General features: G+C 51.2%; 3 protein-coding genes across 8 annotated transcripts in view; 2 read left to right on the forward strand and 1 right to left on the reverse strand.

Moving 5' to 3' along the window:
- Positions 1-12978, reverse strand: part of TSKS (testis specific serine kinase substrate) — a 30204-nt gene extending 17226 nt beyond the window's left edge. For 3 of the 4 annotated variants that reach the window (XM_050771488.1, XM_050771490.1, XM_050771489.1), the window contains exons 1-2: positions 12729-12964; positions 11409-11637 (exon numbers count right to left, since the gene is read on the reverse strand). In XM_050771488.1, the coding sequence (XP_050627445.1) occupies positions 11409-11637; positions 12729-12898 (399 nt within the window). In that variant the 5' untranslated portion in view covers positions 12899-12964. Of the gene's footprint in view, positions 1-11408; positions 11638-12728 lie in introns of all 4 variants that reach the window. The other variant, XM_050771486.1, reaches the window with a different exon arrangement.
- Positions 12979-17618: 4640 nt separating this feature from the next.
- Positions 17619-23307, forward strand: part of AP2A1 (adaptor related protein complex 2 subunit alpha 1) — a 42593-nt gene continuing 36904 nt past the window's right edge. For all 3 annotated transcript variants that reach the window (XM_050771451.1, XM_050771452.1, XM_050771454.1), the window contains exon 1: positions 17619-17865. In XM_050771451.1, coding sequence (XP_050627408.1) covers positions 17799-17865 — 67 coding nt within the window. In that variant the 5' untranslated portion in view covers positions 17619-17798. The remainder of the gene's footprint in view (positions 17866-23307) is intronic.
- Positions 18342-23307, forward strand: part of MED25 (mediator complex subunit 25) — a 74377-nt gene continuing 69411 nt past the window's right edge. The window contains exon 1 of the mRNA XM_050771476.1: positions 18342-18345. The gene's annotated coding sequence lies outside the window, so the exon portion shown is untranslated. The remainder of the gene's footprint in view (positions 18346-23307) is intronic.

The raw sequence follows: 23307 nt of genomic DNA on the forward strand, positions 1-23307 counted from the left end.
TGAGGCAGGAGAATCACTTGAACCCAGGAAGCGGATGTTGCAGTGAGCCAAGAACGCGCCACTGCACTCCAGCCTGGCAACAGAGCGAGACTCTGTCTCAAAAAAAAAAAATAAATAAATAAATAAATGCAATCAGTATCAGAAAGAAATCTGGGGCCAGGTGCGGTGGCTCATGCCTGTAATCTCAGCACATTGGGAGGCCAAGGCTGGAGGATCACGAGGTCAGGAGATCGAGACCATCCTGGCTAACACAGTGAAACCCCGTCTCTACTAAAATGTAAAAAAATTAGCCGGGCATGGTGGCATGCACCCATAGTCCCAGCTACTCAAGAGGCTGAGGCAGTAGAATGGCGTGAACCCAGGAGGCGGAGCTTGCAGTGAGCTGAGATTGCGCCACTGCACTCCAGCCTGGGTGACAGAGCAAGACTCCGTCTCAAAAAAAAAAGAGAGAGAGGAAAAAAAGAACAAAAAAGAGAGAAATTTGGGAAACACACAAATGTGTGGAAATTAACACACTAAAAAAAACAGTGGTGCCAGGCATGGTGGCTCACACCTATAATCCCAGCTCTTTGGGAGGTCGACTTGGGAGGATCACTTGGGCCCAGGAGTTCGAGAGCAGCCTGGGCAACATAGTGAGACCTCATCTCTACAAAAAAAATTTTTTTTAATTAGCTGGGCATTGTGGCACACATCTGTAGTCCCAGCTACTCAGGAAATTGAGGCAGGAGAATCATCTGAGCCCAAGAGGTTGAGAGACTGCAGTGAGCTGTAGCCATGCCACTGCACTCCAGCCTGGGTGACAGAGCAACACTGTCTGAAAAAAATTTAAAAACCCAATGGGTAAAAGAAAAAATCACAAAGGAAATTATAAGATTGTTTGGGATGAAGAAAAATGAAAATACAGCATACCAGAATGTAAGTGATATAGTGAAAAAATGCTTTAAGGGAAATTTATAGCTGTAAACACATTTAAAAAGAAGAAAGGGCCAGGTGCTGTGGTTCACGCCTGTAATCCCAACACTTTGGAAGGCTGAGGCAGGTGGATCATGAGGTCAGGAGATGGAGACCATCCTGGCTAACACGGTGAAACCCCGTCTCTACTAAAAATACAAAAATTTTTAGGGCGTGGTGGTGGGCGCCTATATTCCCAGCTACTAAGGAGGCTGAGGCAGGAGAATGGCGTGAACCTGGGGGGCGGGGCTTACAGTGAGCCGAGATTGCACCACTGCACTCTGGGCAATAGAACGAGACACTAAAAAAAAAAAAGAAGAAGGATCTCAAAATCAGTATCTTAATGCCCCACCTTAAGAAAATAGAAAAAGAGGCCAGGCGCGGTGGCTCACGCCTGTATTTCCAGCCCTTTGGGAGGCTGAGGCGGGGATCACGAGGTCAGGAGATCGAGACCATCCTGGCTAATACAGTGAAACCCTGTCTCTACTAAAACTACAAAAAATTAGCTGAGTGTGGTGGCGGGTGCCTGTAGTCCCAGCTACTTGGGAGGTTAAAGGAGGAGAATGGCGTGAACCAGGGAGGCAGAGCTTGTAGTGAGCCAAGATTGTGCCACTACACTCCAGCCTGGGCAACAAAGTAAGACTCTGTCTAAAAAAAAAAAAAAAAAAGCCGGGCGCGGTGGCTCAAGCCTGTAATCCCAGCACTTTGGGAGGCCGAGACGGGCGGATCACGAGGTCAGGAGATCAAGACCATCCTGGCTAACATGGTGAAACCCCGTCTCTACTAAAAAATACAAAAAAACTAGCCGGGCGAGGTGGCGGGTGCCTGTAGTCCCAGCTACTCGGGAGGCTGAGGCAGGAGAATGGCGTAAACCCAGGAGGCGGAGCTTGCAGTGAGCTGAGATCCGGCCACTGCACTCCAGCCTGGGCGACAGAGCGAGACTCCGTCTCAAAAAAAAAAAAAAAAAAAAAAAAAAGAAAAGAGTAAATTAAATCCAAAACTAACAGAAAGAAGGAAATGATAAATATTAGAGCATAAGGAAACAGAGAATACAAAAACAATAATAAAAATCAACAAAACCAAAAGTTGGTTTATTGAATAGATCAAAAAAATTGACAAATCTTTAGCTAGACTGACCAAGAAAAAAAGAGAAGACTCAAATTACAAAGATCAAGAGTGAAAGAGGAGACATTATTATCAACTGTACAGAAAGAAAAATGATTATAAGGGAAGACTGAACAATTGTATGCCAATGTATCAGACAATCTAGATACAATGGAAAAATGTCTGGAAACACACAAACTACCAAAACTGACTCAAGACCTAGAAAGTCCGAAAAGACCCATAACAAGTAAAGAGATTGGGCCGGGCGCGGTGGCTCAAGCCTGTAATCCCAGCACTTTGGGAGGCCGAGATGGGCGGATCACGAGGTCAGGAGATCGAGACCATCCTGGCTGACACGGTGAAACCCCGTCTCTACTAAAAAATACAAAAAACTAGCCGGGCGAGGTGGCGGGCGCCTGTAGTCCCAGCTACTGGGGAGGCTGAGGCAGGAGAATTGCGTGAACCCGGGAGGCGGAGCCTGCAGTGAGCTGAGATCCGGCCACTGCACTCCAGCCTGGGCGGCAAAGCGAGACTCCGTCTCAAAAAAAAAAACAAAAAAAACAAAACAAAAAAAGAAAACAAGTAAAGAGATTGAATTAGTAAAAGTAATTTTAAAACTTCCAACAAAGATGGCCAGGCACGCCTGTAATCCCAGCACTTTGCAAGGCCGAGGTGGGCGGATCACGAGTTCAGGAGATCGAGACCATCCTGGCTAACACGATGAAACCTACTAAAAATAAAAAAAAAAAAGTTAGCTGGGCGTGGTGGCGGGTGCCTGTAGTCCCAGCTACTCAGGAGGCTGAGGCAGGAGAATGGCGTGAACCTGGGAGGCAGAGCTTGCAGTGAGCCAAGATTGTACCACTGCATCCAGCCTGGGCGACAGAGTGAGACTCTGTCTCAAAGAAAAAAAAAAAAAGAAAAGCCTATAACCAGATGGCTTCAGCAGTAAATCTTATCAATCATTAAAAAAAAAGAATTGACAAACAATCCATTTCAAAGTCTACCAAAAAATAGAAGGAGCAATTTCTAACTCAGGAAATATCTGACAGTATCTCCCTGATACCAAACAAAGACATCACAAGAAAAGAAAACCACAGACCAGGCCAGGCATGATGGCTCATGCCTGTAATCCCAGCGCTTTGGGATGCCGAAGCAGGTGGATCATGAAGTCAGGAGTTTGAGACCAGCCTGGCCAAGACGGTGAAACTGCATCTCTACTAAAAATACAAAAATTAGCCAGGCACAATGGTAGGCGCCTGTAGTCCCAGCTACTCGGGAGGCTGAGGCAGGAGAATGACTTGAACCCAGGAGATGGAGTTTGCAGTGAGCTGAGATCGTGCCACTGCATTCTAGCCTGGGCAACAGACTTTATTTCAAAAAAAAAAGAAAGAAAGAAAGAAAGAAAACCACAGACCAATATTCTTTATGAATATAGTCACAAAAATCCTCAACAAAGTACTAGCAAACCAAATCCAGCAGCATGTAAAAAGGATTATACATCGTGACCAAGTGGGAATTATCCCCGGAATGCAAGGTTGGTTCAACATCCTAAAATCAACAAGTGACTGGACACGGTGGCTCATCCCAACAATTTGAGAGGCTGAGACAAGAAGATTACCTGAGGCTAGGAATTCTAGATTAGCCAGGTCAACATAGTGAGACTCCATCTCTATAAAAAAATTTTAAAATTATCTGGGTGCAGTGGCATGTGCTTGTGGTCTCAGCTTCTTGGGAGGCTGAGGTGGGAGGATTGTTTGAGCCCAGGAGGTTGAGGCTGCAGTGAGTTTTGATGTCACCACTGCACTCCAACCTGGGAAACAGAGCAAGACTCTGTCTCTAAAAATAAATAAATGTTACATACCATATTAATAGAATAAAAGGGGAAAAAAAAAACACAATCATGTCAGTACAGAAAAAGCTTTTGACAAAATATAACACCCTCTGATGAAAAAAAAAAAAAAAAAAAAAAAAAAACTCAACAAAGTAGAAATAGAAAGGAACTTCCTCATCCCAGTAAAGGGCAGCTACAAAAATCCCACAAAATGTGATAGTTTAAAATATGCCCATAAATTCTTTTACATTCCTTTAAAACATGGAGCCTTATTTGCCTCACTTGAGTATGAGCTGGACTTAGTGATTCACACCCAGGAAATAGAATAAGGCAGGATGGGTGTGGTGGCTCATGCTTGTAATCCCACCACTTTGGGAGGCTGAGGCAGGCGGATCACCTGAGGTCAGGAGTTCGAAACCAGCCTGCCCAACATGGTGAAACCCTGTTTCTACAAAAAATATAAAAATTAGTCAGGTGTGATGGTGCACACCTGTAATGCCAGTTACTCAGGAGGCTAAGGCATGACAATTGCTTGAACCTGGGAGGCGGAGGCTGCAGTAAGCTGAGATTGTGCCACTGCACTCCAGCCTGGGTGACAGAGACTGTCTCAAAAAATAAAAAAAAATAGAATAAAGTAGAATCGATGATATGTGAGGTAAGAGACTACTTCATGAGAAAAACTGTTTCTTTTTTGCTCTCTCTTCCTCTGGGGAATGATAGCCTCAATGTCATAAGCAGCCACCTATGAAGAGGCCCATGTAGCAATGAACTGAGGCCTCCAGCCAAGGGCATGTGAGTGCCCCATTTTGGTAGCACAACCTCTGGCCCCAGTCCAACCTTCAGGTGACTGCAGACCCCGCCAAAATCTTGATTGCAACCTCGTGAGACAACCTGAGCTAGGACTACCCAGCTGAGTCCCTCCAGGTTGTTGTTTGAAGTTTTGGTGTAATTAGTTTCACAGCAATAGAAAGCATTACACAAAGTATCTTTCTAACCTGAAGACTCAGAAGGTCTTGGGTTTCCTGTGGGTAATTGTTCTGGAAACCAAGGCAACAGAATCTAGGGTCAGCTAATTTCTCCCAGTTACTAGCCCTATGACCTCATGGAGGGGACTTCACCTCTCTGTGCCTCTGCTTCCCTACCTGTGAAATGGAGATACAACTAACAGCTACCTTCACAGAGTTCCCATCGTCCTTCCTCCTACCTGGAAACTGACACTTTCTCAACCAGGGTCTCCATCACCACCTGGTTCTCTGTCCCCCTCTTTCCAGTTCTCTGTCCCCACCCAGCCCCTGTGTCTGTTCCCTCTCTCTCTGGGTCTCTATCCCCCTTCTCTATTTCTGGGTTTCTCTCTCTTCCTGATTCAGCTCTGTCCCCCAAATCTCAGAGTCTCTGACTTCTTTTCTCTGAGTCTCTGCCTTTCTACTCTTTAGGTCTCTGTCTGCTTTTTTTTTTTCTTTCTTTTTTTTTTTTTTTTTCTTTTTTTTTGAGATGGAGTCTCACCCTGTCACCAGGCTGGAGTGCAGTGTCACTATCTCGGCTCTCTGCAACCTCCACATCCCGAGTTCAAGCGATTCTCCTGCCTCAGTCTCCTGAGTAGCTGGGATTACAGGCATGCGCCACCACGCCCGGCTGATTTTTGTATTTTTAGTAGAGATGGGTTTCCACTGTGTTGGCCGGGCTGGAGGTCTCTGTCTTCTTCCCCAGGTTTCTTTCCTTTCCTTTCCCCCACAGTTTGGGTGTCTGACCCTGTCTTCTCTGTCTTCTCCTCTTTGCATCTCTTTTTTTTTTTTTTTTTTTTTTTTTGAGACGGAGTCTGGCTCTGTCGCCCAGGCTGGAGTGCAGTGGCCGGATCTCAGCTCACTGCAAGCTCCGCCTCCCGGGTTTACGCCATTCTCCTGCCTCAGCCTCCTGTGTAGCTGGGACTACAGGCGCCCGCCACCTCGCCCGGCTAGTTTTTTGTATTTTTTTAGTAGAGACGGGGTTTCGCCGTGTTCGCCAGGATGGTCTCAATCTCCTGACCTCGTGATCCGCCCGTCTCGGCCTCCCAAAGTGCTGGGATTGCAGGCTTGAGCCACCGCGTCCGGCCTCCTCTTTGCATCTCAATCTCCCTTTGTCAGTCTCTCTTACTTGTTTTGTGTTCACTGTGCCTTCGTCTCTCTGGGTCTCTGTCATCCATCCCTCTTGGAGTCTCTGCCTTTCTTTTCTCTCAGTATCTGTCCCTTTTTCTAGGTCTCTATCTCCCTTCTCTGTGATGTCCCCATCTCTCTAGGCTTCTGCTCCCCCACTTTCCTACTGTGGGTCTCTGTCTCCCTACTATGAATCATTTCTTCTTTTTCTTCTTTTTTTTTTTTTTTTTTGAGATGGAGTCTCCCTCTGTCCACCAGGCTAGAGTGCAGTGGCGTGATCTCAGCTCACAGGTACCTCCACCTCCGGGTTTCAAGTGATTCTCCTGCCTCGGCCTCCTGAGTAGTTGGGATTACAGGCACCTGCCACCACACCTGGTTAATTTTTGTATTTTTAGTAGAGACCAGGTTTCACCATGTTGGCCAGGCCACTCTAAACTCCTGGCCTCAAGTGATCTGCCAACTTCAGCCTCCCAAAGTACTGGGATTACAGGCGTGAGCCACCGTGCCCAGCCCTGGATCATCTCTTCTTCTGTCTCTGAGTCTCTCTCACACTGGACCCATGTGTTCCTTCCCCAGAACCTCTGTCCTCCCACCCTCCGAGTCTCTTTCCTTCTCTCTCTGGGTTTCCATCCCTCTCTCTGGCTCTCTCTCCTAATCTCTCTGGGTCTCTGTCTCCCTCTCTCTGGGTCTCTGTCCCCCTCTTTCTGGGTCTCCATCCCCCTCTCTCTGGGTCTCTCTCCCTTTCTCTCTCTCTGGGTCTCTATCTGCCTCTCTCTGGGTCTCTGTTCCCCTCTCCCTGGGTCTCCCTTCCCCTCTCTCTGGGTCTCTGTCCCCTTCTGTCTCTGGGTCTCTGTCCTCCTCTCTCTCTGGGGCTCTGTCCCCATCTCTCTGGGTCTCTGTCTCCCTCTCTGGGTCTCTGTCCTCTCTCTGGGTCTCTGTCCTCTCTCTGGGTCTCTGTCCCCTCTCTCTGGGCTCTGTGCCCTTCTCTCTGCCTGTCTCTGCCTTCTCTCTGGATCCTGCTGCCCCCTCTCACTTCTCCAGCACACACCCCAAGGTCATTACTTTTTCCATTTCACCGAGAAGGAACTTGAAGGCCCTTAGAGGCCCACACTCCCCTGCAGCCCCACAGCAAGCTGGCGGCTGTGTCAGACCTTGATCCTGGCTGCCTGGGGCACTTTCTCAGGCTTCACGATCCACTGGGGGATGTGACTCAGAAATAGCTCTGGTGGGAGGCAAACGGCTGCAAGTGCTGCCCAAGAGACACTCCCCAAGAGAGGGCGGAGAGCTCTTCTGTCTGAGGGAGGAGATGTCTCCAGGCATCCTTCCCAGCCCAGACTCTGCCGTGTTCTCTTCTCTGCAGCTCCTCCTCCTTCCCTGGACCCTCGCCCAGCCTCCCCTCTGGCCTCCCTGCCTCAGTCTCTCCCCTCCAAATACCCCCCCTCAACCCAGGGGAGTCTTGGGGAGAGAAAGGCCTTTTGTATGAGTGACAAAAGCAGCAGCCTTCTTGTCCTGGTCCTGCTTCTTACGAGCTCTCCAACCTTGACCTTGCGGAGGTTACTACATGGCTGTCTACCATAGTTGGGTTTTTGTTTTTGCTTTTGAGACGGAGTTTTGCTCTTGTTGCCCAGGCCACAGTGCAATGGCACAATCTCGGTTCACTGCAACCTCCGCCTCCCAGGTTCAAGCGATTCTCCTGCCTCAGCCTCCCAAGTAGCTGGGATTATAGGCATGTGCCACCACACCCGGCTAATTTTATATTTTTAGTAGAGATGGGGTTTCTCCATGTTGATCAGGTTGGTCTCGAATTACTGACCTCAGGTGATCCGCCCGCCTCAGCCTCCCAAGGTGCTGGGATTACAGGCGTGAGCCACCAAGCCCGGCCTCAAAAATTTGTTTTAAAAATTAGCTGGGGCCGGGCGCGGTGGCTCAAGCCTGTAATCCCAGCACTTTGGGAGGCCGAGACGGGCGGATCACGAGGTCAGGAGATCGAGACCATCCTGGTTAACACGGTGAAACCCCGTCTCTACTAAAAAATACAAAAAACTAGCCGGCCGACGTGGTGGACGCCTGTAGTCCCAGCTACTCGGGAGGCGGAGGCAGGAGAATGGCGTGAACCCGGGAGGCGGAGCTTGCAGTGAGCTGAGATCCGGCCACTGCACTCCAGCCTGGGTGACAGCGCGAGACTCCGTCTCAAAAAAAAAAAAAAAAAAAAAAAAAAAAAAAAAATTAGCTGGGTGAAGCCGGGCACGGTGGCTCACGCCTGTAATCCCAACAATTTGGGAGGCTGAGGTGGGAAGATAATGAGGTCAAGAGATCAAGACCATCCTGGCCAACATGGTGAAACTCTGTCTCTACTAAAAGTACGAAAATTAGCTGGGTGCAGTGGCGCGTGCCTGTAGTCCCAACTACTCTGGAGGCTGAGGCAGGAGAATCGCTTGAACCCGAGGTGGAGGTTGCAGTGAGCTGAGATCACACCACTACACTCCAGCCTGGCAACAGAGCGAGACTCCATCTCCAAAAAAAAAAAAAATTAGCTGGCTGTGGTGGCATACGCCTGTAGTTACAGCTACTTGGGAGGCTGAGGTGGGAGGATCACCTGCGCCTGGGGAGGCCAAGGCTGCAGTGAGCCAATATTGTGCCTGGGCTGTCATGCTGTCACTCCAGCCTGGGCAACAGAACAAGAACCAGTCTCAAAAAAAAAAAAAAAAAAAAAAAAGAAAGAAAGAAAGAAAAACATTTGTTTAGCTGGGCATGGTGGTGTGCACCTGTAGTGCCACCTACTTGGGAGGTCAAGGTGGAAAGATCGCTTAAGCCCAAGGCTTTGAGGTTGCAGTGAGCTATTATCATGCTGCTGCACTCCAGCCTGGGCAAGAAAATGAAAAAAAAATAAAAATAAAAATAAAGAAAAAGAGAGGCCAGGTGCGGTGGCCCACATCCGTAATCCTAGCACTTTGGGAGGCTGAGGTGGGTGTCACCTGAGGTTGGGAGTTCGAGACTAGCCTGGCCAACATGGTGAAAGCCCATCTCTACTAAAAATACAAAAATTAGCCAAGTGTGGTGGCACTCTTGTAATCCCAGCTACTTGGGAGGCTGAGGTGGGAGAATCACTTGAACCTGAGAGGTCGAGTTTGCAGTGAGCCAAGATCGCGCCACTGTACTCCAGCCTGGCTACTGAGTGAGACTCCATCTCAAAAAAGAAAGAAAGAAAAAGAGATATTTGTTAAAAAGAATATATGTGGCTGGGCATGGTGTTGCACTCCTGTAATCCCAGCATGTTGGGAGGCTGAGGCCCCAAAATTGCTTGACGTTAAGACCAGACTGTGCAACATTGTGAGACCCTGTCTCTACAAAAATTATTTATTTATTTATTTATTTATTTATTTATTTATTTTGAGACAGAGTCTTGCTCTGTCACGCAGGCTGGAGTGCAGTGCCGTGATCTCAGTTCACTGCAACCTCTGCCTCCCGGGTTGAAGCCATTCTCCTGCCTCAGCCTCACCAGTAGCTGGGACTATAGGCACATGCCACCACAGGCACATACCCTCACGCCCAGATAATTTTTGTATTTTTAGTAGAGACAGTGTTTCATCATATTGGCCAGGCTGGTCTTGAACTCCTGACCTCATGATCCACCCGCGTTGGCCTCCCAAAGTGCTGGGATTATAGGTCACTGTGCCTGGCCTACAAAAAGTTTTTTAACAAATTAGCCAGGTGTGTGCCTGTGGTCCCAGCTACTCAGAAGGCTGAGATGGGAGGATCCTTTGAGGCCAGGCTGCAGTGAGCTGTGATCGTGCCACTGCACTCCAGCCTGGGACACAAAGCAAGACCCTGCCTTAAAAATAAATAAAAGCTGGGCGCAGTGGCTCGCACCTGTAATCCCAGCACTTTGGGAGGCCGAGGTGGGCGGATCACCTGAGGTCTGGAGTTCGAGACCAGCCTGACCAACATGGAGTAACCCTGTCTCTACTAAAAATACAAAATTAGGCCGGGCGCGGTGGCTCAAGCCTGTAATCCCAGCACTTTGGGAGGCCGAGACGGGCGGATCACGAGGTCAGGAGATCGAGACCATCCTGGCTAACATGGTGAAACCCCGTCTCTACTAAAATATACAAAAAACTAGCCGGGCGAGGTGGCGGGCGCCTGTAGTCCCAGCTACTCGGGAGGCTGAGGCAGGAGAATGGTGTGAACCCGGGAGGCGGAGCTTGCAGTGAGCTGAGATCCGGCCACTGCACTCCAGCCTGGGCGGCAGAGCAAGACTCCGTCTCAAAAAAAAAAAAAAAAAAAAAAAAAAACAAAATTAGCCGGGCGTGGTGGCTCATGCCTGTAATCCCAGCTACTAGGGAGTCTGAGACAGAAGAATGGCTTGAACCCAGGAGGCGGAGGTTGCTGTGAGCCGAGATCATGCCACTGCACTCCAGCCTGGGCAACAAGAGCGAAACTCCGTCTCAAAAATAAATAAATAAATAAATAAATAAATAAATAAGATTTAAAAATAAAGAAACAAATGTATGCGTCTCCATTTTACAGATGAGAAAACTGGGGCTCCCTGAACATAGAAAGTGCTGGTAAGTGCTAGTGAATCTCATCAGCATCATGAAGATCATGGCTATTGTTAGTGTAGTTCTCAGTATCTGGTAGAGCCTGTTTCAGGCCTGCCCCAGGGGAAGCCAGGTGGGGGGTGAGGAGCAGAGGTGCAGTGAGTTAAAGCACCAATTTGTAACCCTCTATACTTTTGCCAGAAATTATCTAAATCTCCCTAAATCTTGCTCACCTCTCAGTTTTGCCCCAGATTCTTAGGTGACTCCCCTCAGAGAACGCCTACTCACTCGCTAAGGTCCAGTTGCAAGACATCCTCCTCCAGGAAGCTTTCCCTGATACCCCCAACCTGGCTTGAGGAGCCCTTCTCTGGGATCTCCTCCATTATGGAATTTCTCACCCTAGTCTGTGTCTTTTGCCCCCACCAGACTGGGAGCTCCCCAAGCGCAGGGATCTGGCCTGGTTCCTGAGCCCAGCCTCACTGGGGACATTTGGGATTGACTGTGTGAATTGAAGACCGACACCCAGGCCAGGCACAGTGGCTCTCGCCTGTAATCCCAGCACTGTGGGAGGCCGAGGCAGGAGGATCACTTGAGCCCAGGAGTTTGAGACCATCTTGGGCAACACAGTGAGACTGTCTCTAAAAGAAGAAGAAAAAAAATAAAAGACCAACGCCCGGATTCATGGCTGGCTGCCAGAGAAGGAGGAGGCAGTTCCCAGTTAGTTCTCTGCATCTCAAAGAATGACCAGAACGTTCTCACTCCAAGTCAAAAACACCCCATCCCCATCCTAAGTATTTGCTACCACCGAGTGGAGGACCTCGGTCTTCCCCAGCAGGTGGTGTGGGGGGTCCTCACCAGGATTTCCGTGATGTCTGCGTCATCCGGATCCCAGGGTAGGCTGGGGGAGGCAGGGGGCCCGGCCAGCGTGAGTTGGCCGCTGAGGTCTTCCACTGTGGAGTCTGTCCCTGTGGAGTCGGTGGGCTCCATGGCGGCCAGGTTGAGCAGTGACACATTGGTGCAGGCCGAGGACCGCTTGAGGTTCAGGCACCAGTGCATGGGCTGGTGGGACATCTGGGGCTCCACCCTGCAGAGGAGAAACAGGCAGAAAGGTCGAGAAGCAGCTCCACGGTGTCTGGCCCCTCCTGCCTTCCTTTCTCCATACCTCACGCCCTGTGACTCCACTCTCACTGTATACAAGTTTCTCCCTTCTCTGTCCTCACTGCCTGCTTTATTCTCCTTCCCTGCTGCCTACTTTATTTTTTTTTTTTTTTTTTTTTTTTTTTTGAGACGGAGTCTCGCTGTGTCGCCCAGGCTGGAGTGCAGTGGCCGGATCTCAGCTCACTGCAAGCTCCGCCTCCCGGGTTTTTACTCCATTCTCCTGCCTCAGCCTCCCGAGTAGCCGGGACTACAGGCGCCCGCCACCTCGCCCGGCTAGTTTTTTGTATTTTTTTTAGTAGAGACGGGGTTTCACCGTGTTAGCCAGGATGGTCTCAATCTCCTGACCTCGTGATCCGCCCGTCTCGGCCTCCCAAAGTGCTGGGATTACAGGCTTGAGCCACCGCGCCCGGCCTCTTTTTTTTTTGAGACAGAGTCTGACTCTATTGCCTAGGTTGGAGTGCAGTTGCATGATCTCGGCTCCCGATCCCAGTTCAAGCAATTCTCCTGCCTCAGCCTACTGAGTAGCTGGGGTTATAGGCATGCGCCACCATGCCCAGCTAATTTTTGTATTTTTAGTAGAGATAGGGTTTCACCATGTTGGCCAGGGTGGTCTTGAACTCCTGAACTCATGATCCGCCTGCCTTAGCCTCCCAAAGTGCTGGGATTACAAGCATGAGCCACCATGCCCAGCCACCACTACCTACTTTCTTCTCCTTCCCCGCTGCCTACTTTATCCTCCCTTCTCTGCCCCAGCCACCTACTTTCTTCTTCATTCACTAGCCTCCCTTCTCCTTCTTCCCTCCCCACTGGCTTTTTCCTCCCTCCTTTCATCCCCATTGCCTTCTTCCTTTCTACCTCCCTGCGACTTGATGTCTTCTTCACCGCTGCCCTCTTTCCTGCCCCCCACCTGCTGGCTTTCCCTCCTCCCCTTCCTCCACCATCCACAGTCGGACTCCTGCTCTGTTGGAGGAAGTGCTGGGCGTTAGAACCATCCCTGACAGGGTGCAACAAACCCACCCGTGAAACGACACGGCCTTCTTTTTCTTCGGGATCCCCTTGGCCCGGCTGCTCACCCCCCGGGGAGCCTCTGGGACTAGCTGGGAGCAGCTCTCGACCCCCGTGGGGGTGTCCCCGGCCTCATGGATCTCCTTGGACTGCCAGATCGTTTTCACCACCACGCTCGCCATGGCGTGGGGGTCTGGCTCCCAGGGAGGGCTCCTTCCTCTGAGACTTCCCGCCTACTGTGACCACAGACCCTCAGGATCCAGTGTCCCCTCAGCCTGCCTCACAAAGGACCCAACCACTGGGCTCCAGTGAGTGGGGGACATGGGGTAGGGAGGGGTGCTGGCCCAGGTCATTCCCCCAGGGTTCTCAGTGGACTCCTCCTGTGCGGGATTCTAGTTACATGCCCAGCGTGCCCCCTGTCTTCAGAGCTCCAGTGGATAGACTCGTGCTAGCCTGTAACTTACGACGGGTTGGCCCACGGATTCTTGGGAGAGATCCAACTTCCCTCTCCCTGAGACTAAGCGTGGGGTCACCCAGCCCTGTGCACTTGTACTTGATTCTTCATGTAGCTTCCTGGATTTGATAGTTGGCTGGGGTCTGAGAGACTGTGGTCTAAGAGGGCTGAGATCCAGACCCTGACCCGGAGGGTCTCATATTCTATGGCGCATTGGGGTGGGGGGAAAGGCAATGTACAGGTAGATCAACAAGAGAAAGCTAGGTACGGTGGGCCTTGGGGTCAGGGTGGAAGGGGAGGGAGGAGAGGAAGGTGGAGAGTTGCGGCAGGAGAGAGGGTGGCATCCCTCTCCCCCATTTATTTATTTATTTATTATTTTCCTTAATTTTTTTTTTTTTTTTTGAGACAGAGTCTCTCTCTGTCACCCAGGCTGGAGTTCAGTGGCTCAATCTCGGCTCATTGCAACCTCTGCCTCTCGGGTCCAACTGATTCTCCTGCCTCAGCCTCCTCCCCAATAGCTGGGACTGCAGGCGTTGGCCACCATGTCCGGCTAACTTTTGTATTTTTAGTAGAGACAGGGTTTCACCATGTTGGCCAGGTTGGTCTCAAACTTCTGATCTCAAATGGTCTACCTGTCTCAGCCTCCCAAATTGTGGGATTACAGGTGTGAGCCACCACGCTTGGCCATAATTTTTTTTTTTTTTTTTTTTTTTTTTTTGAGATGGAGTCTCGGTCCAACACCCAGGCTGGAGTGCAGTGGTGTGATCTCGGCTCATTGCAACCTCTACCTCCCAGGTTCAAGCGATTCTCCTGCCTCAGGCTCCTGAGTAGCTGAGACTACAGGTGCCCGCCACCACACCCAGCTAATTTTTTTTTTTTTTTTTTTTTGTATTTTTAGTAGAGATGAGGTTTCACTATGTTGGCCACGCGGGTCTCCAACTCCTGACCTTGTGATCTGCCCACTTTGTCCTCCCAAAGTGCTGGGATTATAGACATGAGCCACTGCGCACCCCCCCACCCCCAGCCCAGAAAATGTCACAAATTTGCATGTTATCTTTTTTCGCAGGGCCCATGCTAATCTCTGTATCGTTCCAATTTTTTTTTTTTTTTTTGAGACAGAGTCTAGCTCTGTCGCCCAGGCTGGAGTGCAGTGGCCGGATCTCAGCTCACTGCAAGCTCCGGCCCGGGTTCATGCCATTCTCCTGCCTCAGCCTCCCAAGTAGCTGGGACTACAGGTGCCCGCCACCTTGCCTGGCTAGTTTTTTTTTTGTATTTTTAGTAGAGACGGGTTTTCACCGTGTTAGCCGGATGGTCTCGATCTCCTGACCTCGTGATCTGCCCCTCTCGGCCTCCCAAAGTGCTGGCATTACAGGCGTGAGCCACCATGCCCGGCCAGTTCCAATTGTAATACATGTGCCGTGGAAGCAAGCACGCCCTGCTATTTAGGGACAGACTTTTCCTGTTCCTGGGTCCCTGGATGTCCCTCTTCACACTTCTCAAAAAGACTAGTTCAAACATCACTGCTAACAGACATTTTATTTATTTATTTATTTATTTTTATTTTATTTTTTTTTTTGAGACAGAGTCTTGCTCTGTTGCCCAGGCTGGGGTGCAGTGGCCGGATCTCAGCTCACTGCAAGCTCCGCCTCCCGGGTTTAGACCATTCTCCTGCCTCAGCCTCCAGAGTAGCTGGGACTACAGGCGCCCGCCACCTCGCCCGGCTAGTTTTTTGTATTTTTTAGTAGAGACGGGGTTTCACCGTGTTAGCCAGGATGGTCTCGATCTCCTGACCTCGTGATCCGCCCATCTCGGCCTCCCAAAGTGCTGGGATTACAGGCTTGAGCCACCGCGCCCGGCCGATAACAGACATTTTAAATGCCGTTATCCCAGGGGAGAAAGTACTTCTTCCTTGTCATGAATGGACTCCAGTTCTTGGAACGCTTTATGTATCTTTCTATAAAAAAGAACTCCTGGCCGGGCGGGGTGGCTCACGCCTGTAATCCCAGCACTTTGGGAGGCCGAGGCGGGCGGATCACCTGAGGTTGGGAGTTCAAGACCAGCCTGGCCAACATAGTGAAACCCTGCCTCTACAAAAATAGAAAAATTAGGCGGGCATGATGACGGGTGCCTGTAATCCCAGCTACTCGGGAGGCTGAGGCAGGAGAATCGCTTGAACTTGGGAAGCTTGAACAGTGAGCTGAGATTGAGCCACTGAACTCCAGCCTGGGCGACAGAGCGAGACTGTCTCAAAAAAAAAAAAAAAAAAAAAAAAAAAAAAAAAGGCCGGGCGCGGTGGCTCACGCCTGTAATCCCAGCACTCTGGGAGGCCGAGGAGGGCGGATCACGAGGTTAGGAGGAGATCGAGACCATCCTGGTTAACACGGTGAAACCCTGTCTCTACTAAAAATACAAAAAATTAGCCGGACGTGGTGGCGGGCGCCTGTAGTCCCAGCTACTCGGGAGGCTGAGGCAGGAGAATGGCGTGAACCCGGGAGGCGGAGGTTGCAGTGAGCCGAGATCGTGCCACTGCACTCCAGCCTGGGCGACAGAGCGAGGCTCCGTTTCAGAAAACAAAACAAAACAAACTTCTTCAAGTTCTGGGATTAATCATTTTTCCTGTGTTTAATGGGGCTGCTTTATGTTCTTCAGGGGCAAACAGCACCCCCCCATATTAGAAATGGACTCTTCCAGTGACTAAAACAGCTGAGCAACGTCTGTCCTCCCGGAATCCAAAATGGACTTTCCCAGGTCCCATTCCTGGAAACCCAAATGGACGCATCCATTGAGCCTGGAAGGTGGGCTCTTCTCAACCTCCTTTCCATCTCCCAGGATTCAGAATGGCCATTCCAAAGGTCCCGGACACACCCCCAAGACTCATTCCAGGAATGCTTGGCTTCTGAGATTAGAAAAGGATGATGGGGTGGTTTTGTTCCTAGAGGTGACAGAAATGGACTCTTCCAGTTCCCTGTGTCCCAAATTTCTCAATCGCCCGGGGCGCTGGGAGTTCTGGCCGTTTTGCCTTCCCCAAAGCTAGTTTACCGAAGAGTCTCTGGGGAGCTGGGGGTTGGGAATGGAGGCTGGGGCTGGGCCAAAGCAGGTTCACCCATTCCTTCCTTTAACAGATGTTGTTGAAAACTCTTCAAGGCCAGGTCCCATTCTTGCCCAGAAGGAGTTCCCAGTCTGGAGGAAAGAATTAATTTTGGTTTGATATCTGCTACAATGGAGGCTGCCCGAGAGACGCTGTGGTTGGACAAAAAAAAAAAAAAAAAAAAAAAAAAAGGGCAACATATATTGAAAAGTAAGCCAAGATATGGTTTACATTTATTTCTGCTTTTTCACTTACAAGCTATGTGGCCCTGGGCAAGTCATTCACCCTCTCGACCTAAGGTTTATTTATTTATTTTTTTTTTTGAGACGGAGTCTCGCTTTGTCGCCCAGGCTGGAGTGCAGTGGCCGGATCTCAGCTCACTGCAAGCTCCGCCCCCCAGGTTCACGCCATTCTCCTGCCTCAGCCTCCCGAGTAGCTGGGACTATAGGCGCCCGCCACCTCGCCCGGCTAGTTTTTTTGTATTTTTTAGGAGAGACGGGGTTTCACCGTGTTAGCCAGGATGGTCTCGATCTCCTGACCTCGTGATCCGCCCGTCTCGGCCTCCCAAAGTGCTGGGATTACAGGCGTGAGCCACCGCGCCCGGCTCGACCTAAGGTTTAACCTCTGCTTAATGGGACTAGACTTGAATTACTGTTTTTCACTCTGAGATTCTAGGTCTCCTGACAACTCAAGTCCCGACACGTTGGCTGCAGAGAAGGGGGGAGGGGAGGAAGGCTTCCTAGAAGAGGATTTTAGCAGTCGGGGGTGACAGTAGATGGAGAAAGGGAACACTGAGACGCTTGCGCAGTAAACACCGCACGCTCTCTTGCCCCGCCCAACCCCTTCTCTGCAGCAGGGAATTGCAGGCGTCGCTCCACCTATCCCAGCCGAGCGGAGTGACACCCTCTCTCGTTCCTTCTCTACTGATCTTCGCCTTCCGCCCGCCCCACAGCCGCCCAATAGAGAGCTGAAGTAGGACAGATCTCGCCAATCCGCGACGCCTGAGGGGGAGGTCTACCCGTTCATTGGTCCCAGTCAACCTAAGTCCCGCCTCCTAGACCCGTTCCCCGCCTTCCTTCACGACCCTCCCTCCCTCCTTGGAGGGCCGCTAGATCCAATCAGTGTTTGACCTGGCCGCGCGAAGGGGGCGGGTCCATGATGCGCAATCGAACCCCGCCCGTCTCTTGGGCAACGCCTCCTCCCCCCCTTCTCATTCCCAAACGGAAATAGCGGAACAGTGGACCAATGGCAGCGTCGTGCCTTTGCTTAGCGGCCAATGAGAGAGGAAGTGGGGAGAAACGCGAGTGTGAGCGGCAGGAGCCCAAACCAATGGGAGCTCAGAGCTCCGGACGGCGGGCTGAGGGGAGGGGCAGGGGGCGGTGCCACGGCCTGCCAGCCCGCCCGCCCGCCAGCCAGCCCTCCCCGCGGCCGGCTGGGCTCCTTGGCGCTGCCTGGGGTCCTTTCCGCCCGGTCCCCGCTTGCCAGCCCCCGCTGCTGTGTGCCCTGTCCGGCCAGGCCTGGAGCCGACACCACCGCCATCATGCCGGCCGTGTCCAAGGGCGATGGGATGCGGGGGCTCGCTGTGTTCATCTCCGACATCCGGAACTGTGAGCGCGCGGCCGGGGGACACTGGAGACGCGGGGGAGGGGGGAGCGTGAAACTGAGGGGTTTGGGGGTCACAGAGGGACCCGGGGGATCAAAAGCTCTACGGTCGTAGAAAAAGAGCATAGATGGGCCCCGGGAGGAACTTTAGGGTGGGGGGCACGCAGGGGCTTGGGGTGTCATAGAGTGCCTCTTGAGGTGACGACACGGAGTAGCTAGAGGGGTCCGGGAGGGCTTGAAAGGGGAGGAGGACAGTGAGGTCCCGGGGATGGGAGCATAGAGGTGTCCCCTGGGAAAGACTGAAAAGCTGGGGGATCGTACAAACGATGGGGTTAGAGGGATTCCTAATGTAGGGAAGAAGGGAAAGAAGTGCATGGTGGGGGTGCCCTGTGGAGCGATGGAATGGGAGGAAGCCAGAGGGGACCTGGAGGAAGTGGAATGCCGGAAGCCTAATGGAGCAGGGCTTGAGGGCCTGGGATAGGGGGTGTCATACAGGGGAAAGGGGTTAGATAGGTCACCGAGGCTCCTGGCCAGTGGTATAGAGGAGGCCTGAGAGTGGGTGAAAGTCCACGCGTTTGGGGCGGGGAGATGATGGGAGGGGGAGACTATAAGGACACCCTGGTGAGGGATAGAGGGGCTTCAGGGTGGGAGATTGCTTAGAAGATATGGAAGGCAGTGGGGAGGGGGCTAGAGGGGCAGCTGAGGGGAAAGGAGGGACCCAAGGAACACAGAGGAAAAGAGCTGCTGGTGTAAGATCTTGGGAGAACCTGTGACAGGGAACGGGGGCCTGGAAAGGAGAGGACGTTAGAGTGGCGGGTTGGGGGAAGGGCAGAAGAAGGAGCGCCCAGACCTCAAGGAAGGCGTTGGGTTCTGAAGTGCTTGAGGGGTAGAGATCTGGAAAGCTGGGGATAGGGGAAGTCTAATCCCAGAGAGAGGTCAGGGGTCAGGCAGCAGGACAGGCAGGGATCTGAGCCCTTTTCTGTTTGACCACAGTAATATGGGGACAGTGGTCCCTGCCAGGAAGAGTTGTCGTGACAATGAAGCCTGGCGGCAAGTCAGTTCTCAACTCCTGGGAATGGCTGTTGGAGATTGGAGCTGCCAGGAGTCTTCAGAGGCTGTATCCGCGTGGGCTCTGGGGTCAGCCAGACTTGGGTTTGCGTTTGAGCACTGCCACTCCCTAGCTGTGTGACCTTGAATGAGGGACTTCACCCCTCGGTTTCCTCATCTGTCAAGAGAGACTGCTGATCGTATCTTCCTGAGGGGCTTGTGACAATGCCTGTGAGTCAGGCCTTTCACGCGTTCCAGTCCCCAGATGGAACTTGGCTATTGTTTTTCCTCCGCTGGCTCTGAACAGCAGCTCTGTAAAGTACCCAGTGATTGTTGTTGTTTTAGAATTTAACTGTTATGGAAGGATCTGGCATGTAGTAGGTGCTCAGGGAACAGGAGGGTGGAAACGGTTGGGTATCAGTTGAAGGAGAAATGATCACTTGTTATGACAAGGGGCGGAGCGATGGGGGTTGTGGAATAGCTGGGGGCCACTGTTAGCAGATATATTGTTACCCACCAGGAATGTGAATCCCTACGAGTCATTTAACCTCTTTCAGGACGTCTTCTTGTCTGCAAACTTCATTCATAACAGCGTCTTGCCTCTGAAGGCTCATTTATTCATTCATTCACTTGACAAATACTTTTTGATCGCTCTAGTGTTGTCCAGGCCGTGTTCTAGGCGCTGGGATGACAATAATGAACAGAAACTCCTGTTCTTGCCGGGTGCGGTGGCTCACGCCTATAATCCCAGCGCTTTGGGAGGCCGAGGCAGGCGGATCACCTGAGGTCAGGAGTTCAAGACCAACCTGGCCAACATGGTGAAACTCCGTCTCTACTAAAAATGCAAGAATTAGCCAGGTGTGGTGATGGGCGCCTGTAATCCCAGCTACTCAGGAGGCTGAGACAGGAGAATCGCTTGAACCCGGGAGGCGGAGGTTGCAGTGAGCCGAGATCACACCATTGCACTCCAGGCTGGGCAACAAGAGTGAAACTCCTTCTCCAAAAATAAAAAAAAGAAAAAGAAACTCCTGTTCTTGGGAGCTCCCTTCCCCGAGGAAGACAGAACATATGCACAGGGAACACCCTGAGATACAACCTCAGGACCTGACTGGTGCTGTGAAGAAAAATGAGGAAATGGGCAGGAGAGGGACTGGGATTGAGAGGGTACTCAGTAGGCCTCATGAAAGAAGTCATAGCTGAGTGGAGCAAGCCCTTTGGATTTTGGAGGAAAGGGGTCCTGGCACGGGGAGGTGCGTTCAAAGGTCCTGAGGTTGTGGCATGCTTGACGTGTGTTCAAGTGAGAGGGAGAAGGTCAGTGTGGCTGGACCTGAGGGAGTGAGAGGGAGAGAGGTCGGGAGTGGAGAGGGGTGGGAACAGGATCGGGAAAGGCTTTCTGGGCCATGGTGAGCACTTTGGCCTTTGTCTGCGTGAGAATATTTTGAGCAGAGGAGGGACGTGACCGATTGATGTTTTAAAATAATTCCTCTGGCTGCTGTGAGAACAGATTCTAGAGGTAGCCGTGGAAGCAGGGAACCAAATTAGGAGGATGTTGCAGGCCTCTGGGTGAGAGATAGTGCTGGCTTAACAGGGTGAGAAGGGACTGGTGAGAAGTGGGTTGGTGATACGTTGTTTTTTTTTTTTTTCTGAGACAGTCTCTGTTGTCCAGGTTGGAGTGCAGTGGTGCGATCTCAGCTCACTGCAACCTCCGCCTCCCAGGTTCAAGCAATTCTCCTGCCTCAGCCTCCCCAGTAGCTGGGATTACAGGCACCCATCACCACGCCTGGCTAATTTTTATCTTTTTAGTAGACATGGGGTTTCACCATGTTGGCCAGGCTGGTCTCGAACTCCTGACCTCAAGTGATCTACCCGCCTTGGCCTCCCAAAGTGCTGGGATTACAGGCGTGAGCCACCGTGCCCGGCCTGGGATACAATTTGAAGGGAAAACTGTCAGGATTTGCAAAGGGATCTGATGATGGGGGTTGGGGAAGGAAAGAGATCGTCCCGTCACTGCAGGACCCCAGAGAGGAGCCAGAGGACAGAGGGGAGATGCAGGCTTGGGGCACTGGAAGGAATTTAGCTGCAGGAATGAGGACTGGAGAATCAGAGGCTTTTCTTAGCAAGCGTATGTTGAACGGCTCGTATGTCTTTAGAATTATGCTGAATGCTGGGGACGTTGGTGAACAGGACAGACTCGTCCACCCCTCCATGAAGCTCCCAGCCCCGCGGGGGAGAAGGTGCAACATACAAATTGCAATTGTCCTTCACGCTAATACCCAGACACGGGTGTTCATGGCAACATTATTCATGATAGCCGGAAAACGGAAACGGACCAAATGCCCATCAACTGAGAAATAAACAAAATGTGGTCTATGTAATGGAATATTACCGGGCCATAAAAAATAACGATGTCCTGCTACATGTTGCCACAGGGATGGACCTTGAAAACATGACACCAAGTGAAAGAAGCCAGACACAGGAGGCCACGTGTCATATGATTCCATGTAGATGGACTATCTAGAATAGGCAAATCCATGGAGACAGAAAGGAGATTAGTGGTTGCCTAGAGTAGGGGGCTGGTGCGATGGGGAGTGACTGCTCATCAATGCAGAGGTTCTTTTTTTATTTTTTGAGACGGAGTCTCACTCTGTCGTCCAGGCTGGAGTGCAATGGGGTGATCTTGGCTCATTGCAACCTCTGCCTCCCAGGTTCAGGCGAGTCTTCTGCCTCAGCCTCCTGAGTCGCTGGGATTACAGATGTGCACCACCACGCCGGGCTAATTTTTGTATTTTTAGTAGAGACGGGGTTTTTCCATGTTGATCGGGATGGTCTCGAACTCCTGACCTCAGGTGATCCACTACCCCAGCCTTCCAAAGTGCTAGGATTACAGATGTGAGCCACTGTGCCCGGCAGAATTCAGAGCTTCTTTTGGGTTCATGAAAAAGCCTATAGCTGGGACTACTTGGGAGGCTGAGGTAGGAGGATCATTTGAACCCAGGAGTTCGAATCCAGCCCAGGTCACATAGTGAAACCTCATCTCTTAAAAAAAAAAAAAAGAAAAGAAATGTTCTGGAGTTAGATAGTAGTAATGGTTGCACAACATCATGAATGTACTAAAGAACACTGAATTGTTCACTGTAAAAGGGTGTTTTATGGTATGTGAATTGTATCTTGTCTTTTTTTTTTTTTCGAGACAGAGTCTCATTCTGTCGCCCAGGTTGGAATGCAGTGGTACGATCTCGGCTCACTGCAACCTCTGCCTCCCAGGTTCAAGTGATTCTCCTGCCTCAGCCTCCCGAGTAGCTGGGATTATAGGCGCCCACCACTATGCCCGGCTAATTTTTGTATTTTTAGTAGAGACGGGGTTTCACCATGTTGGCCAGGCTGGTCTCGAACTCCTGACCTCAAGTGATCTGCCTGCTTCGGCCTCCCAAAGTGCTGGGATTACAGGTGTGAGCCACCGCGCCCGGCCGTATCTCGATTTTTTTTTTTTTAAAGGGGGGAAGAATTTGCAGCTGTCCTAAGTCCAGTGAGGAAGAGGGCCATCGTGTTGAGAGAATGGGGGCTCTGTGTGGTCAGCGAGCTCCAGCCTGGCTTTGCTTCACGAGAGACCCTTGGAGCTGTGTGGGCAGGAAGTGGGGGAGTTACCTAGGCTGAGGGCAGTACAGAAGAGCTGTGAAGGCAGAGATGGGGCATGTGCAAAGGTCCTAACTTCCGGGCGCCATAGTGGGCATCTCTAGTCCCAGCTACTCAGGAGGTGGAGGCAGAAGGATTGCTTGAGGCCAGAAGTTTGAGACCAGCCTTGGCAACATAGCAAGACCCTGTCTCTTTTTTTGTTTTGTTTTGAGACAGAGTCTCGCTCTGTCACCCAGGCTGGAGTGCAGTGGCGCGATCTCAGCTCGCTGCAACCTCCGCCTCCTGGGTTCAAACTATCCTCCCACCTCAGCCTCCCAAGTAGCTGGGACTACAGACACAGGCCATCACGCCCAGCTATTTTTTTGTATTTTTCGTAGAGTTTTTTTTTTTTTTTTTTTTTTGAGACAGAGTCTCGCTCTGTTGCCTAGGCTGGAGTGCAGTGGTGCGATCTCCGCTCACTGCAAGCTCCGCCTCCCGGGTTCACAGAGATGGATTTTTACTATGTTGCCCAAGCTGGTCTCAAACGCCTGGGCTCAAGTGATCTGCGTACCTCGGCCTCCCAAAGTGCTGAGATTACAGGAGTGAGCCACTGCGCCTGGTCCCCTTCTCTATTTTTTTTTTTTTTTTTTTTTTTTTTTTTTTTTTGACGCGGAGTCTTGCTCTGTGCCCCAGGCTGGAGTGCAGTGGCACGATCTCGGCTCACTGCAAGCTCCGCTCCCCCGGGTTCACGCCATTCTCCTGCCTCAGCCTCCCGAGTAGCTGGGACT

This window comes from Macaca thibetana, chromosome 19 (assembly GCF_024542745.1).
Source record: "Macaca thibetana thibetana isolate TM-01 chromosome 19, ASM2454274v1, whole genome shotgun sequence".
Classification (NCBI taxonomy): Eukaryota; Metazoa; Chordata; class Mammalia; order Primates; family Cercopithecidae; genus Macaca; species Macaca thibetana.